This window comes from Arvicola amphibius, chromosome X, assembly GCF_903992535.2.
Source record: "Arvicola amphibius chromosome X, mArvAmp1.2, whole genome shotgun sequence".
Lineage (NCBI taxonomy): Eukaryota > Metazoa > Chordata > Mammalia > Rodentia > Cricetidae > Arvicola > Arvicola amphibius.
This window is the reverse complement of record NC_052065.1, coordinates 114937955-114955548: the sequence shown is the minus strand read 5'-3', so window position 1 is coordinate 114955548 and position 17594 is coordinate 114937955. Positions and strand designations below refer to the sequence as shown.

Below are 17594 nucleotides of genomic sequence, written 5' to 3'. Positions count from 1 at the left end.
ACGCATGTCTAAACAGTCTTCTCTGGTGGATGACGCAAAACATTTCTGGAGGTTCCACTGAGATCCCCAGAGAAAACCAGACCTTGAGACACCAGAGGTCTTAGAGACCCTCAGATCAAGGAAGAGTGTGGTAGTTAGGGGACTCCTATGGGGTACACAACTTGAGATGTTCTAGCACCCCAGGATTCCATTTTATCAATTGTTGCCTAATGCTTTGGAGGAGCCTGGCACCTGTGCCCCAAAAGGAAACAAATTACAAAGTCATACCAGGCTGTGGTGGTCCATGCCTTTAATCCCAGCACTCGGCAGAGGCCAGCCTGGTCTACAAGAGCTAGTTCTGGGACAAGCTCCAAAGCTACAGAGAAACCCTGTCTCAAAAAACCAAAAAAAAAAAAAAAAAAAAAAAAAAAAAAAAAAAAAAGAGAGAGAAAGAAACAAAGTCACCTGATCTCTCACTTCTGGAGGTAAATCTGATTAAGGCACTTTCTGATTGGACATATAGAGGTTGGACGCTGCTACTGATCCTATATCCAGGATCTATGTGAAATACCGCTGGATTTTCCCCCATCTGTTCAGGTGTATGAATGTTTAATGGCCACCCCTGGTTGTTTTATTGTGTGTCTCTCTGTTCATGTGTGTCTCTGTGTGTCTTTCTATATGGTTTTGCCAGTTTTGTTTCCCTTTATTGACCAATAGATTATTCTCTGGTGTCACACACACACACACACAACTTAAGACTTGTTCTCTATAGTTTGGAATCCAAATACTTTTGGTGCTGCCAGGTTGTCCAGAGAAACCAAAAACAAACAAAAAAAAGGAAAAAAAATCTCCACCTTTCCCATTCCTGGAGTGTTTATTTGTTTCATCCCTTGACTCCTGCTCACAGTCCTGGGTCATCCAGGGTCCTGGTCCCAGGGAAAGATTAAACCTCTCATCCAGAGCTCCCTGCAATGTAAGCAGAATGAACACAGGAAGGGGGAAATAGTTCCCTGAGGTGAGCATTACCTCCTACACAACCTGCCTGCTCTAAGCAATCCCAGGGAAGGTGAAAGAGGAAGACCCACCTCTTCCTAGTTCATGATTTATGTCTCCATTTCAACCAATATCCATATAATTACAAAACCCAAAACCAACCATTCTCTGATCCCAAAATGCCCCCAGGGCAAGAGGCCTGCCTCAGAGTAGAACTGCTGCCATCATTCAGATCCCAACTCCAAAGAATAAGAGACAGGTGTGAGAAAAGTTCCTAGATGCTACCAGGTACTGCTGCCTCGGATAGTGGAGAAACAGCAAGGCCTCTGTGCAGAGGTGCAATCTAGACTGAAACAAAGGGGCACTTGAAATTTTAAAAACAGCTCTGACTTTGGCTCCACCTGTAGCACTTCCAGATGTCTCAAAACCTTTTCATCTGTTTGTCCATGAAACAAAAGACATTAGAAAAGGGGTTTCAACCCAAACCTTGGGGCCATAGAAATGCTCTGTGACATACCTGTCTAAACCATTAGACCCTGTAGCCACGGGAGGGTCCACCTGTCTAAGAAATGTGCAGCTACTAATTCGTCTTTTTTGTTTGTTTGTTTCAAGACAGGGTCTCACTAGCTGTCCTGGAACTCACTGTGTAGAGCAGACTGGTCTTGAACTCAGAGAACCTCCTGCCTCTGCCTCCCAAGGGCTGGGATTAAAGGCATTCAACACTATGCCTGGCTTTCTGCTCGTCGAATAAAAATACACAAAAATCAACATTAACTCTGAGTCAGGGATCAGGATCTTATAACTCACAGTACCTTAAGCCAATGAGGCCCTCCTCCAGAACACCAGAACAGTGGCAGTCTGTGCCCATGTGACCTAGTATCAGGCCCCATTTCTGGACCACCCTCAAGTCTGGCTTGAGAAACCCACTGCCAGCAATCCTGCTACTATCCTCTTGCCTGATGACAACCCACAGGTGCTCATCCATGAGTATCACATGACAACAGATGAAACCAGGAACGTGGGAGCTGCAATAGTTACTTTAAACAAAACGATTTGGGCCCAAGCCAGGTACCTCAGCTTAGAAAGGAGAACTGATAGATCTGACCCAGGCTCTCAGATGGGGAAAAGGAAAGTCCACTACCATATACTGGACAGTCACTATGCTTTCACTGCCAAGCATGTCCACAGTCTGAGAGAAAGAGGGCTCTTCCCTGTTGGGGAAAGGGTCATTAAAAGCAAAAGAAAATCTTGACCCTACTAGAGGCTATCTGGCTTCTACTACAAATTACTATCTTCCACTGCTCTACTGTCAAGAACATCAAAAAGATGACTCCCCTGAGGTAAAAGATAATGGACAACTGACTTGGCTGCCCTATGACCCCTGGGGCCTATTGAAATTCTGATAGCAAATCCCAACTCAGTGCTTCCTGAGACTCCATGGTACAACTAAGAGGAAATGGGGATGCAAATGGAAAAAGTGGAGAGCTCAAACACACCTTGATGGAGGATACCAGAGGGAAAGATCATTCTCTGAGAAACAACTGGCAGAATTCTGGTAACTGACCCCTAGCAGGCTACTCATATGGGATCTACAAAACTTTCTGAGTTGCTCAGACCAAGGCATGCTATGCCTAAACTGAACAGCCTGGCACAGTATGTCTCAGCCAGATGTCCGGTTTGTGCTCACTTAAATCCAAAACAGAGAGCCCTTACCCAGGGAGGATCTAAATGAGAGGCCAGCCCTCCAGAGAACTCTGGGAATACTTATTTCACCAAGATCCAGCCTGCCAAGGGAGAATAGAAGTACTTGCTAGTTTTTATAGATACCTATTTTGAGTTGGTAGAGGCATTCTGCCCACAGACTGAATCTGCTCAAATGGTAGCTAAAAGGCTCCTCCAGGAACTGGTTCCCTCATTTGGCCTCCTCTTAGCAATAGAGTCCAACACTGGCTTGGCTTTCATGGCTAAAACCTCTTGTCTTAGTTAGGGTTTCTATTGCTGTGAAGAGAAACCACGACCATGGCAACTCTTATAAAGGAAAACATTTAACTTGGTCCAGGACATTAATCCTAACAAAACTATCATCAGAGTTCAGTAAAAGATGAATAGACCTCCTTCCTTTGTTTTGGGCCTGCTGAGTCCCATAGAGGGTGGGATTTGCCCACTATGTGATTATGTTTAGAAGACCTCCCCCACTGCTTCCCAGGCTGAGACCAGCAGTTGCCAGAACTCTCTAACTATTCCTTTCTTAAGTCACTACAACCCCTCCAGTTCTTGAATAAAAGATACTCATGAGACTATCCAAAAGACCAAACTGACCTGAGTTCACCATTAGTTTCCCCTTGTTTAGTCTGGTGATACTGTCTGGGTCAAGCAGGTACCCAAAGGGCCACTGAAACCAACTTGAAAAGGACCCTACATGGTGATTCTCTCCATTCCTACAGCTGTGAAGAGAGCTGGCATTACACCATAGATCCACTACACCTAGGTCAAAATAAGTCACGGATGCAGCCAAATGGAATGTCTCCAGACTATGGTGGACCCATGAAAATTAAAGCTTCATTGGACATAAGGCCCTTCCTCTCTCTGCCCTCTACGTCCTCCTGGGTCTTATGTTTGGTATAAATACAGGGTCAGGTCTAATTCCCACTGCCGTCAGGGACGGTGATAGCTAATGTGTTTGCAGACAAGCAACCCATATTCTGTCTTGAACTTTAATGTCTGGTTACATTGGAAAAAAAGGAAAGATATGGAAGTTTATCTTTTGAGATAGGAATAAGAGCTTACAATTCTATGCATGCCCTGAGGCTGGGCCCCTTAGTTGCCAGGAACAAGGAAGCTTCCATTGCAAAAATTAGGGTTGTAAAACAGAGGCTTCCTTAAAACATACAGATGAATATACAGAAAAAAGCCCCCTCCCAAGAAATGCACAATAGAAAAATGTAATCCAATGGCCATAAAATTAAAAATCTGGAAATTCCATAACAAAGATTCTGGACTTAAAATAAAAAACAGGCAGACCTGGATGGAGGGGGGAGGAACTTGGACTTCCCATGGGGCAGGGAACCCTTATTGCTCTTCGGACAGGAGAGGGAGGGGGAGTGGAGGGGGAAGGGGGAGGTAAATGGGAGGTGGGGAGGAGGCGGAAATTTTTAATAAAGAAAAAAAAAGGCAAAACCTGGGGAGTCAGACTCTATGCCACAAGAAGCGACCCTGGGGACAGAATTAATCATTCCCAGTCTGAAATCAGCAAGGATTGCTGGTTACTTAGACTGTGCTCACACACACACACACACACACACACACACACACACGCACACACACGCACACACACGCACACACACACAGGCCGCCAGACTACATAGGGATAGGAACTACCCAGCCTGTCAGTCCACTGACAAAACTCACTAGGACTAGGGCCACCCCAAATTAACATTGAAGGATTTACAAGAGGCTGAAACCTGTCTACTATCCAAAACCTTTAATCTAGGCACTTCCCCTTCTTCTGATGCCTGCTATTCTGCCTTAAGGGTTAATTCTTCTGGACAACAAGCATATTACCTAGCCCCTGAGACTACTTGGTGGGCATGTCCTAATGGTTTGACTAAATTGCCTTTTTGATGCTTGCCAAAAACAGACAGGTTGATCTGGACCTAGAGGTATTAAAAGATTTCATTTCTGAATGAAAGCAACAGTTAGATTCCCTTGTAGAAATGGTCGTACAAAATTGGAGAGGCTTAGACTTACTTCTCATGAGATAAAGGAAACTATGAATGACTTTGGGAGAAACTTGTATTTCCATGCCAATTAATCAGGAGTAATTAGAGAAAATCTTGCCTTGTTTGGGGAAAATTTTAAAAAGCAAAAGAGGCAAAGACAAATGAGATAATTGATACCAGTTTCTGTTCTCTTGGTCCCCCTGGCTAACTACTCTGCCATCAGCACTGACTGGACCTTTAATTCTCATTCCGATTGGATTAATGCTAGGACCCTGCATGTTAAACGATATGGCCAATTACATATTAGTTCAGTAAAATTAATGTTCCTTAGGACCAACTACACGATTTAGAGCAGAATAAGTCCGTGATTTGACTCATTCACTAAGACCATTGGGGAATGTAACAGGGTCCTAGACCTTAGCAATACTGACGCCATGGTAGAAGTATCATTCAGAATGTAAAATTCAGCACATAGATAGCCCACCTACAAAAATGAAAACAAAAGCCTTTGGGGAAAGACTCTAAATGTACTAACCTTGCTTTTTGGCTTCTGTAGTTCTGTTTCAGGCTTGTTAACTGAAGTATATTAACCCAGAATATGTTTTTTGTACTTAAGAAAGTACAAATGTACTGAGAAAGGTGGGTGCTACACTGGGATCCTGAACAGCCAGTGTAGTCACTGGCCAGCAAATAAAGACTGTCTATTGGCTTAAACTCAGTCTTCTCTTCTTGGCAGTCTTCTCTGGTGGATACCCCATGACACCCTAGGGCTCAGGGAACCTGTGGAAAAGGAGTCAGAAAGAGCGTAAGAGCCAGAGGTGATGGAGGACACCAAGAAAACAAGGTACTCTAAATCAACATTAGCAAAGTTCATATGAAATCAGAGACTGGGGCAGCATGCACAGGACCTGCATGGGTCTACATCAGGTCATTTGTGTATATATTATGGCTTCCAGTTTAGCATTTTATGGGATTCCTGAGTGTGCAAATGAGTGGGTCTTTGTTTTTTGTGCCTTCTCATGAACTCTTCCTTCTGTTTGTTTTGTAAAATTCCAATGTGTTATTTTTGTTGTATCTTATATTTCATTTTATTATTATTGTCCCTTAAATGCCTGCTTTCTAATGAGAGACAGAAAGGAAGTGGATCCAGATGGGAGGCAGAGGTGGGCAGGAACTTGGAGGAGTAGAGGGAGCAGAGACTGTAATCAGAATATTTTCAATAAAAGGAAAGAATTTTAAAAAGAGCCCTAGGCTATCTAATAAAAATCCCAGTACCAGGCATGAGAAATCTCTGTTCCAGTTGTTGGTCAGAGGAGTCCAAGAGACTCCCCCAAACAATATAGCTTATTGCTGTGGCCCTTGGTTGCCTCCCTGAAGATGAAAGTCAGTCTCTATTGTGGAAGGCACCACCCACGTTGGACACTGCACTCAGAGGATTTGAGTTTGATCTGACCTGAAAGCCTCCTCCCCCCGGAAGACTTACAACAGTAAGCAACAGGTGAATCCATAGAAACAAAAGCCCATTTATGATTTTTAGAGACAATAGAGAAAGATATAAACAATTTAGAACTACATGAAAAATGGTTTTAGTCCAACACTGAATTACTAAATGCCACTGAATTGCTTAAAATTCTTACTTTTATATGTATTTATCTCAATACAAATAAATAAGTCACAAAGAAAAAATGCATAAAGAGATAATGTAACTATCAAAAACCAGAAACAAAATAAAGAGAACTGGGATATAGCTGACTCTAATAGAGCACTTCTCTGGTATGTACCAAACCCTGAGTTCCATCCCTGCAAACAGACAAGAGATGTAATGGGGAGGGAACCGGCTGGTCTTAAGAATTCTATCACATCCACATTAAGCTGTCCAAATCTCAGAAACTGCAGCTCTCTGCAATTGTGCCTGCCATCTGTAAGGTCCAACAGTGCTGGGCTCTAAATATCTAACATGAAGACTAGAACTCAGCATTGCCTTCTTTGCCTTTGCTAGAAATCACAAATCACAGGTCTATGGGTTTAAGGGCCAAGTCTATAAACCAAATTTTAGCCACATACTCAGGTCAGTGCCAACTATTTTCCAGGGACAGTGGATGGTGTTGGTGTAGTTTTTCAAATCCAAGGTATCTAGCTATTGAAACTAAAGCCTTCTGAACAAGTCTGCCATGTAAGGGTTTGAAAGAATTCAGTCCCCAAAACTTTATATAGAGAAATATCAACAACAAAGAGAATTTGATATTTATACAACAAAATTCATAATTTTGTTGGCATAGGATTCAGTAATGTCTACGGTCACTGGCATGGAAGGGCTCCCGCTCCCGGGAGTGTCTATGCTTTTTATGCCTATGGGACTTATCGGGACTCCTACTTCTGCTTCTATGACTCCGCACTTCAGAATGCCCACCATGCCTGCTGGAATAAGCAACACCTGAGCTCCTCCCTTTATCCTTATCTCTGCTCTTTTCTTCTCCTTCCCTCCTGCTCGAAGACTTCTGCTCATGCTTGGGTTTCTCTTTCTTTGGCTCCCACTCAGGATCCTCTGCTCTACCATGGAAGGAACTCCTGACATCAGGGGAGTCTGGTTGGTTTTTCTTTCCCTCTCTGGATTCAGACTTCTGGGCTTTCTCTGAGTTCTTGCTGTTGTGCTTCTTCGGGCCATGGTCATCCTTTTCCTTTGCTGTCTTGCTGCTGGAGGACAAAGAGCGGGACGGCGGTTCTGCTAGTTCTCTGTGTTCAGTCTTCTCTTTTTCTTTCTTTTTTTGCTTTTTCTCTTTATTGTCTGTGCAGGGAAATCAATAAGTAAAAGAAAACAAAGAAATCTCTTTAAAATGTGCCATTCTTTTCTCAGTAGATCACATAAAACTGAGACATTCCAAAATGTTCCCATGCTAGCAGATGGAGAATATGCATGTGAAAAACATCCCAGGCAGCAGCAGGAAACAGTCACAGGTTATGCCTCTGGGGAAAATGTCTCCCAGAATCAAACTGGATATCTGTTACTCCTGATAAGTCAAGTTGTACAAAACAACCCCCCACAAAAGGGCTGTATCTCCAAATACAATCTCATTTTAAGATACAGAAGAGTTAGGGATGGCAACATATCAACTTAGGTAGACATAATTCAGCCCCTACAACTAGCCTTCCTTCCTCAGAAACATCTGCCTTCTCAATTAAAATAAGAATTCTCACACCTTCCCTTTTTCCACTTAAGAGTGAATTACTGACTATCTATGCATGCTGGAAAAGAAGACACTAAGACTACCCAGAATCTTCTCCTGAATTTGAACACTCCACCTTTTTTGTGCTTTTTTGAGGGTTTGACATCTTCATCTTCAGAGACCTCAGGAGAACTTGACGAAGGTGTATTAGCCCCACAGCCTTTCTCATGCAGCTCTCTGGTCACATCATCCACATCTTCTGATTCCTCAGGAACCCGGTAGTTTGACACATGGTCCACACGGATAGTCCTTCCTTTGATCTAAGCAAGACCAGAAATGTTTTAGCAAAGACAGCCCCAGCATCCAACTCTCTGAACCAAACTACAGAGAATCAAGGTTTGAATCACATCCATTATCTTAAATAGGAAAACCATAAAAGAAAACATGCTCAACTGGTATGTTATAGCATATATATATATATATATATATATATATATATATATATATATATATATAATAGCTAATAATACACAGCATTCAGGGCAGCTGAATGGGGCCTAGGGCAGGTGAGACCTCTGGGGCAATTGTGACCAGAGTTTCCCTTGATATACTATGGGGACTATGCAAATTTCTTCATGTCCTGCATGTATCATGAAGTTCAAAAACGCTCAGAAGTACTACCCTAAAGCACATCATCAAGAAAGTCTATGAGAATTTAGGATTTAAAGCACAATTGATTATCTATAAAGATAGGGAAATAATACAGTTGTTAAAGCACTTGCCTTGTAAGAATAAGAACCTGAGGTTAATCCTAAAAGAGCACACAATCTGGTTGTGGTAGAACACACTTGTAATTCCAGCATTGGGAGGCAGACAGGAAGACTGTTGGAGCTCACAGGCAAAGCAACCCTGCCTACTTGACAAGTTCTAGACAAGCTAGAGATCTTGTCTCAAAAAAAGGAGGAAGAGGAAAAGGTAGACAGATCTTGAGAAGTGATGCTGATGCTGTCTACCTATGCATGCTCACGAATGAATACACATACAAAGTTATACACAACATTTAACAAGAAAACAACATGCCCTAGAAAAGCATGAGGACTACAGCATGAAATCTGATGTTACAGCTGCTTTTTCTTTTTTTTATTGACTTTTATTTTTTTATTGACTTTTTTTATTGACTTTTTTATTGACTCTACATGTTTCTCTGCTCCCTTCCCTGCTTCTCCCCTCCCCACTTCAATCTTCCCCCAGGGTCCCCATGCACCACCCAATTTACTCAGGAGATCTTGTCTTTTCCCACTTCCCATGTAGATTAGATCTATGTAAGTCTCTCTTAGTGTCCTCATTGTTGTCTAAGTTCTTTGGGATTGTGGTTTGTAACAACTGCTTTTTCAACAAAGTAATCAGGATGCAAACTCAGACCAAGGGTCTGTTGTAGGGGTGGTACTGAACTAAGGGTCTCATATATATGGAGAAGACGCTAGCACTGAGCTAGCACTGAGCTATAGTCCTACCTTTACTTCCTTTTTTTTCTTTTTAGTGTAAATAAACTGTAGCTTATTTGCATGGTCGTTAATTCCTCCTTAAAACTAATTAGGCCATCTTTTAATAAAGTATAAATCATTACAGATGATTTTTACACAAGATTTTACATATTGAAATCTTTACTTGATTTTTAAAAGCCCAAATGGAGAATATGGTGAAATTTCATTTTATCACCATTTGTACATATAAATAAGAGCACATGAATCCCATTTAGTGAAAGTAAGCTGACCCTGAACATAGCTGAACAGGTATTAACTACAGTTAACTATATCTCACAAGCCTCAAGCTCAGGAAAAATTCCTAGCCCATGACTTGACCATAGTGAAATACATTGTCCTGTAGGCACCGGTGAGAGTACAGAAAAACACAGAAGATACTATTCCATCAAGATAATCCCCAGAAGCGAAAGTGAGTTGCTTAAACAAATATTGTCAAGGATGATATTTACTGGTTTAGAGAAACTGATGAATTTTCATTTTATAAGGCCAGCTAACCTTACATTAACTTTAGACATCTACACAGTACAATCAACTTACAAAAACTACCAGGTTTCATAATCAAAATGGCTATTATTTCTCCTAAAACCAAAACAGAGTAAAGCACCAGTCTTTGGTACTCCTTAAAAAAATAGCAGGTTATCATTCTTTACCAGACCTTTGGTTGCCTGCCAGTAGGGCAAATACCACATCTATGGATCACTGAGTAATAACGCCATTAGAAAAGGCAACTTCACAGAAGTCATTGGCTAAGTGAATTCATTTGAATGCTCTGTTTAGAGGCAGCAAACTGTCTCTGTTATAGATTGGGTAAGTCAAGGGGAAAATGCAGAATGGCAAGGGGTCAGGAAGAAAAGAAAATGGGCTCATTCTGTTTTTAGTGAGTCCTTGGAAAAGGATAAAATTGAGAACAAAATACCTAGACTCACTTTCCTAATTTATAGTCACAAGATAAATCTAATAGCTACCCTCTCCGGGATAACTTACAGAGTCTGATGTGACCAAAGAGTCATTCCTTACTACTTTTCTAATTAAACAGAACCTGTCACCTAAGTTTCTAGTATTAATGTTCAAGTGACAAGACATTATTAATGTCAATGACAAATATTCAACTACTCCAAATATGTAAGAACTCATTTGGTACGGCATTATTGTGTTACTCCCTTCTCTCATCTTCCTTCCCTTCTGGTTTTTTTTCCCATGTATTTGTTTTTTTGCCTAAAGGCAGAAGATTGATGTGATTCTCACTTGCTACTTAGATACATGGTCCCAGCAGACTCCCATGAGCTTCACTGTGGAAGCCTGAAATTTAGTTCCATGGTTATCTTTTTACTTCCTTTTTTCCTTAAGCTTTCATATCTTTTTCTACTCCTGCCACACAGGACCTTTCAGTTTCCACTGATTATTGGACTATAGACTATAGTTGTGCAGGTTAACAACCATAAAATGAACCCTTTGCTTTATAAACAGTCTATTTTCAAGTAGATACACTTCTATACAGGTAACAGCATCTGAACCCGGAATTTCAGTTTTACTGTTCCATTCCAAGACTACATTTTTACGTGTGCCTTTAAGCCTGAGAAGCTTCTGTCATCCATTCTATTCCTCATTTTGATACATTTTTTTAAAAAAAAGCAATTTTCCTTTGATGGCAACTTCTTCTGAAGGTCACACCCTTAAAATTCCAGAATGGCCTATTTTTATAGAATTGGTCAGCAGATTTATGTAAAGAGTTTCCTAGAGCCAATAAGTTAAGTCACTAGAATCATATACTAAATACAGATGCTTGTCTTAGCTCCTCAAGCCCTGATGAAGCCCTTGGTTCTCTAGCACAGCACAATATCCAAGAGCAGGGTTTCTAGTCTCTAATGGACTAGAACAGATGGAAAATGTGTATAAGAAAAACATCCCCCAGATAAGGGGGCATAGCACCCATGTTTCTGAAATGATAGTTTGCTAACCCATAGGGAAAAAGAATAAGTCCAGGCAGATGGATGAGCCAGAAAATGGTTTCCTGGAATCATTCCCTATCCAGTGTGTCTAGGCACCTCTACAACCCCCACAATACATCCAGCTGACCAGGACTTTTTCTGCACCTGTAAACAGCAAGCAAAAAAAGAATGAAGCCTACCTTGTACACAGGAGAAGTCCAGCCAAATCCTGCACAGTAAGCACATTTACCTTAATTCCATTAAAATTGTCAACAGCCAGAACTGTGCTCCTCTGATCTTCATAACACAGGAAACAGAATCCTTTGGATTTCCCAGTCTTCTTGTCTCTCACAAGATTAATGTTGACAATCTCCCCATATCTGTTGAGTTTATAAAATGTATTATTCATTTAAAATGCAAAATTTTTCATACTGAAACAAAATTCAAATACTCAGTACAGGAGAAATCAATTAAGATGACACAGTAGGTTGAAAATAAAAAGTTAAATAAGAATATAACAAGGCCAAAATGAATGTATTAAATGAAACTGACAAAGTTATTTTGCACCGAAAAAAAAATAACTCATGAATCAAAACTTTTGGGCAGGTGTGGGTGGAGGCAGAGGTAAGCAGATCTCCGTAAGTTTGAGGCCAGCCAGCTGGCTATTTCGATTTTGAGGTCAGCCAGGGCTACACAAAAGAAACAGACACTTATCAGAGATTTTTACGTTTAAAACAAAGTTGACAAAAATAAGACTAAATGAATTAATATCAAATAACAAAAGAAATGGAAATAAAAATAATTACCAATAATCCACTAATGTCAGACTAGTAAACATATAGGTATTTTTGAAGTGTATGATATGAATTATTTTCAAGAATTCATGAAACAAATTAAATTCACTATTTGTAAGCTCCCAAAATAAATATCAATAAGCACTAAAGCTTCTGGGAAAAAAAAAAAAAAGACAGCTCAGCAGTTAAGAGCACCTACTACTCTTGCAGAAAACCCAAATCTTGTTCCCATTATCCAAGCCAGGTGTCTCACAACCTCTGTATCTTCAGGGGGCTCTGATGCCTCTGGATTGATTCCACAGTGAGTACACACACACATACTCTCTCTCTCTTTCTCTCTCTCTCTCTCTCTCTCTCTCTCTCTCTCTCTCTCTCTCTCTCTCTCACACACACACACACACACACACACACACACACACACACACACACACGCAATTTAGTTAAAAATAGCCAGGCAGTGGTAGCACACGCCTTTAATCCCAGCACTCGGGAGGCAGAGGCAGGTGGATCTCTGTGAGTACGAGGTGAGCCTGGACTACAGAGCAAGTTTCAGGACAGGCTCCAAAGCTATACAGAGAAACCCTGCCTCGAAAAACAAAAACAAACAAACAAACAAACAAAAAAACTAGTTAAAAATAAACTCTAAAAAATCTACAGTGTATACTTACCAATTAGTGTGATAAAACTAGAAATAATATTTTAAACAAAACCTGTTGCTGGAGCTAAAGAGATGACTCAATGACATGACTAAGAGCACTGGTTGCTCTGCCTAGAGGACCCAGGTTCACTTCCTAATCGCCCACTTGGAGGCTCATGACCATCAGTAAGAGTCTGGTAACCTCTTCTGTGCCTGGACACTTACGTAGTACAGACATACATGCAAGCAAAATACCCATACACACAAAATTAAAAAAAAATAATTAAAAAGAAAACTTCCCACTAACCTAAGCTCAAAACCTATTCACTTAGGTAATAGCTGAATGAAAGAAAAATTAAACAAAATTTAAAATGTCAAGGGTGTATCACTTAAAAACTAACAAAAAATTTAAAATACATGAAAATTTCTAGAAGCTACACTCAGGAAAATCTGTAACCTTGAAGAATTTGACTCCTTAAAAAGAATGAATATAAAATAAAACTAACCTAATAAAGACAGGCTTTAATAAAGATCAAAGCAAAAATTAACTGAATACAAAAATAGCCTATTTTACTACTTCTACAAGGAATTCTAAATAAAGCTTTATAAATCAAAAAAATCAGAAAATAAAATGGGAATTGATATGTAAGTTACATGATTTTATACACACACACATACCAACCCAAAATTTAGAATCTTATTGCAAAATAGTAAATGGATTCAACAAACGTTGAGAACTATTTATTTGACAATATAATGGAGCTATAGCCAATACAATTAGATAAATAGATACAAGAAATGGAAAAGTAAAAGTATCTGCTTGCAGAATATATTCATTCAATAGCTTATATAGAAAATTAAACAGCATCGATGATAAACAATGACAAAAATAAACAGTAAAGTAACAGGATAGGGAGTTCCAGCACAGCCAGGGCTATACCGAGAAACCCTTTATCAAAAGGGAAAAAAAGGATTTGGATAACCAGGCATTTCAGTGAGAGTGGAAATTAGTAAAACCATTTCAGACAGCAATGCAACAATGCTGATAAAACATACCAGGCTAAAACTGTGTCTGTTTTGCCCAATTTTTCAGTGCTTTGCTCTAATTCTACAATGCCACACAGATAAGGTCAAGGGGCCCTGACACTGCACCCTCCTGGGAATTCCACTTTGTTTCAACGCAAGCCCAGGCTGAACAAGGCTCAGTAAAAACTTGACAGAAGTGGATTAGAGTCCCCCAGACAGCCTCTAGAAGTTCCAAGCTTTGGGATCTCCCACGCGCTAATGTTCTGGAACCTTATCTATCCTGGGATTGATCAAAGCTCTAGCCTTCCCCATGCAGGGATGTCATTCAGCCTAGAATGAAAATTGGTGGCTTTTAGAGACAAAGTCTCACTCTGTAGTGCAGGCTGACCTAGAATGCATTATGTAACCTAGGCCGGCCTCAATCTCATGGTGATCCTCCTACCTCAGCCTCTTCTACTGGCATTAGAGATGCAGTGCCTTTTTAGCATTGCAAAAATAAACTACGGAAGCAAAGTGCTCTGTGCACCCAGAAAGTAGGGAATGAAAGAGGACTTACTGTGAGAACACACAGATGATGTCTCCTTCTGTCAGTTCATAAGGAAGCCCTCCTAGAAAAAAAAAGCACAGTCCAGTTCAGCAAGCATTAATCAAGTATTTACTGCATACTATGCACTAACGACACTGGAGTTGCTTAGTCAGTGAGCCTTGAGCTCACAAAAATCAGCTTCATACAATGACAGAGTGGGGAAGGTGACAATAGTCCAGAGGAAAAGTAACTTTCGGATCTCTGAGTTCTCTTGAATTTGAGGCAAGCCTGGTCTACAGTGTGTTCCCGAACAGTGAGGGCCACATAATGAGACTGTCTCAAAAAAAAAAAAAAAAAAAGTGATTAATTCTGAGTGGAAAGGGGTTACCACTTACCAAATGAATCTTATCATTCAGTCCTCACAACCAAAATCTTATAAAGCAGATCATTTCCTCATTTCCTGCACAAGACTCACATCTCACAAACACTGAGTTCAAATATGCCGTTATGCTCAGCTACACACAAACTAGGAATTACAGATATAAAAAAATGTTATGCATTTCGGAGGATATCAACTCCCCTCTATGACTTTCCCCTCATGTGTAGATAGAGGTCATCAGTATACTTGCCTCACAGGAATGTCACAGACACAAAACTGTGCATAGAAAGTGCTTAACACAATATCTAGTGTAACAGCCTCTTTCAAGTCATAAAGTGAACACAGAATAGTAATACTGTTACCAGGGATGTAACAATTCCCCTTTGAAGGTTCTTAGTCTTGCTAGTAATTTTAAAACAGATTAAGGAAGAAGCTTAAGGTCCAGCAAGTCATCAGTTACACCAGCTACTGGGAGGAGGGAAATAAGAAATATGTTGCCATGCCTACTGAATTAGAGGGTCAGGCAGGCAGACATGCTCAGAAATGGAGGCTGAGAAGCGGCTGCAAGGGAACAGGAGAGCCTTTAGATTTGAAATAAGAAAGTCTAGTGTGTTGGGCCAAGCACGCTCAGGATTTCAGTCAGTATCCAAAGAAGGGATAAAAAGGGAAGGGGGCAGATAAATCAGAACAGCAGGTAGACTTAGCAGCGATTGGCAAACACCTGCACTGAGAACCTCCCGGGGTGTATAAGGACACTGCTTCATTAATGGGATCCTTTTCTTCCCATGTCTTCAGGTGAATGAACTTTCCTGGCAGGCGACTCCTAGCCAAATGATCTTAAACCCAGTTGGATTAAGTCTTAAGGAAGGGACACACTAGTATGTAGTACTTAGGTTTGCTTAAAATGTCCCATAGCCACCCAGGGCCAAGGGTATAATTCAGACTGTGTTCTTTTCATCAGGAGAAGTAGCTTTCCCTTAATGAACAAACCTAGATACCTCCACCCTTTTCAGGTGGCATTTTAAATCTTAAGCAGGAGTGGAGCTGATTTTGAGTGAGGAGTCCGCCCTCAGTGTCTTCCAAGCTGGCTAATGTTTGCCCTGGTGCCTAACAATACAGCAAAGGACTAAAAGCAAGTCAGAGGAGAAAATAATTTTGAGGAAAGGCTGATAGTAAACATGAAATAATGAGCACTAATCTTACAGTTTTCAGTACAGCAGTGTGTGACATTAAAGAACTCTATTAACCTGTTAACTCTATTAAACCTCAGTTTCTTTGATACCATAATGGGTTCATTGTGTGAAGTTAACTGTGTCTCAGCAGCCAAGTGGCAAGATTTTAAGTACAAGGAATGATAAATAACAATCCTAAAAAGCACTGGTTTTTAAGACAACTTAAAATGGAAGAGTAAAAAATAAAAATAAAAATAAAAAACAGACCTGTGGGCAGACAAGCTACAAGAGTGTGCGTGACTAGAACTAATGAGCGGGGGCGCAGCGACTCTGAACAGCACTGCTTAGAGAAGACGGTGGACCTCACCAAGAAAAATCCAGGCGCTGTCCTTGTATTCCGAGTGCCAGGACACCTTTTCTGCAACCCCGAGCTGAACCTCTCGCTCGTTCAGTTCGTTGATCAGCTTAATCTTGGTTAAAGGGCTGCGCGGGAGGAGTGAAAGACATTAAGTAGCTTTCCTCACAGCTTACCTTCTAGATACCGATCTTCTCCCTCCCCGAGGCCATGAAGGTCCTACCACCCCGGCGCGGACCGGTCACCGTTTTGTGGGCGGCCATCCGCATCCCACTCCCCCGTCCACAGAGAAACTAAAGCCTTACTTCATGTTCGTGCCTTCGCGCTCCTCGCCCAAGCCATCAGCTTCCGGATGAAGATAAGAACGGCGCATGCAACCCAATCACCCAGCTCAGATTGGAGCCGGCAGAACTCGAGGCGGAACTTCCACCGGAAGTTCCCTGCTTCTGGCACCTGCGCAGTAGCGCGGAAGCGCTTTCTCACGCTTAGTAGTCTTTGCTCCTGTGGCAAATAGTTCCCGAGTTTTTTGCAGCTTCCTTTTGTGACGTAAAGCAGGGGCAGGATCCTCGGCTTTCTGGATAATGCCCCGGCATTATTTGATTTAGCTTTAAACGTTTTCTTAATGAAGTAGTGTGTCTGCAAGTCCCAGTTCTATCTCTTAATCTAAAGCCCTGTTCTTTTACTCTCGAGTATCTGCTCAAAAACAGTCCCTCAAAGCGTCCCTTTCCAGGACTTAACAGTGGAAAAGTAAAGAAGATAGCTATGAGATGCTAAATATTGTTTCCTGCCCCAATATTAAAAATGGACCGGTGTTGCTCTACAAACTGTATTAAATACCCACAGATTTATGTAAGAAATGTGGCCTCTTTCCACCAGCAGGCAGAAATTAATATTGTCAAATTAGTATCTATCAATTGAGAAGATAGTGAACAAGCGCTGAATAAGGGTAGACAACTTATACATGCTATATCTGTTAGGTCTCACTCAGTACCTGTGACTCCTCCCAGCACTCCTCACTCCGCGCCTACCCTAAACCTCTCCCTTCCAGGGGCTGGGCTTCTGCTTCCCTTTCCCCAGCCGGATCCCTGTAGAACTGAACCATTTTCATTTTTTTTTCATTCAGTCTCTACCCTCCCAACAACCCCAAGAACTCAAACTCCTAACAGTTATTATCCCCATTTTACAGAGGGAGAACCTGCACTCCAAAGCAATTAGCTAGCTTGAAGATCTGGAGATACTGCTCAGTGGTTACAACTATTTGGTAATCTTCCAGAGGACCTGTATTCAGCTCCCAGAACCCTCAACAGGCAACCCACAAGTCCAGTTTCAAAAGACCCATCCTTCTCCTCCAGCCTCTGTAGGTACCTGCACGCACATG

The 17594-nt window shown here is 41.2% G+C and overlaps 1 protein-coding gene across 2 annotated transcripts; it reads right to left on the bottom strand.

Moving 5' to 3' along the window:
- Positions 1-4279: 4279 nt before the first annotated feature.
- Positions 4280-16618, bottom strand: Rbmx2 (RNA binding motif protein X-linked 2). 2 transcript variants are annotated; one of them, XM_038316543.1, is made up of 7 exons: positions 16522-16618; positions 16229-16344; positions 14341-14392; positions 11578-11707; positions 7992-8175; positions 7102-7476; positions 4280-5471 (listed from the first exon to the last, which is right to left on the bottom strand). In XM_038316543.1, the coding sequence occupies exons 1-7, from the start codon at positions 16587-16589 to the stop codon at positions 5407-5409; spliced, it is 990 nt and encodes a 329-aa protein (XP_038172471.1). In that variant the 5' UTR covers positions 16590-16618; the 3' UTR covers positions 4280-5406. The 2 variants fall into 2 exon arrangements, with proteins under 2 accessions (XP_038172471.1, XP_038172470.1); XM_038316542.1 differs by lacking the exon at positions 4280-5471 and having other exon boundaries at positions 6195-7476.
- Between the last annotated feature and the right edge of the window lie 976 nt (positions 16619-17594).

Coding starts and splice junctions, on each gene's coding strand:
- Rbmx2 (XM_038316542.1), bottom strand. CDS start 16,589: ATGCGCCGTTCTTATCTTCATCCGGAAGCTGATGGCTTGGGCGAGGAG. Junction 16,345..16,521: donor CGCGAAGGCACGAACATGAA/GTAAGGCTTTAG, acceptor CCTCCCGCGCAG/CCCTTTAACCAAGATTAAGC. Junction 11,708..14,340: donor ATCATCTGTGTGTTCTCACA/GTAAGTCCTCTT, acceptor TAAACTCAACAG/ATATGGGGAGATTGTCAACA.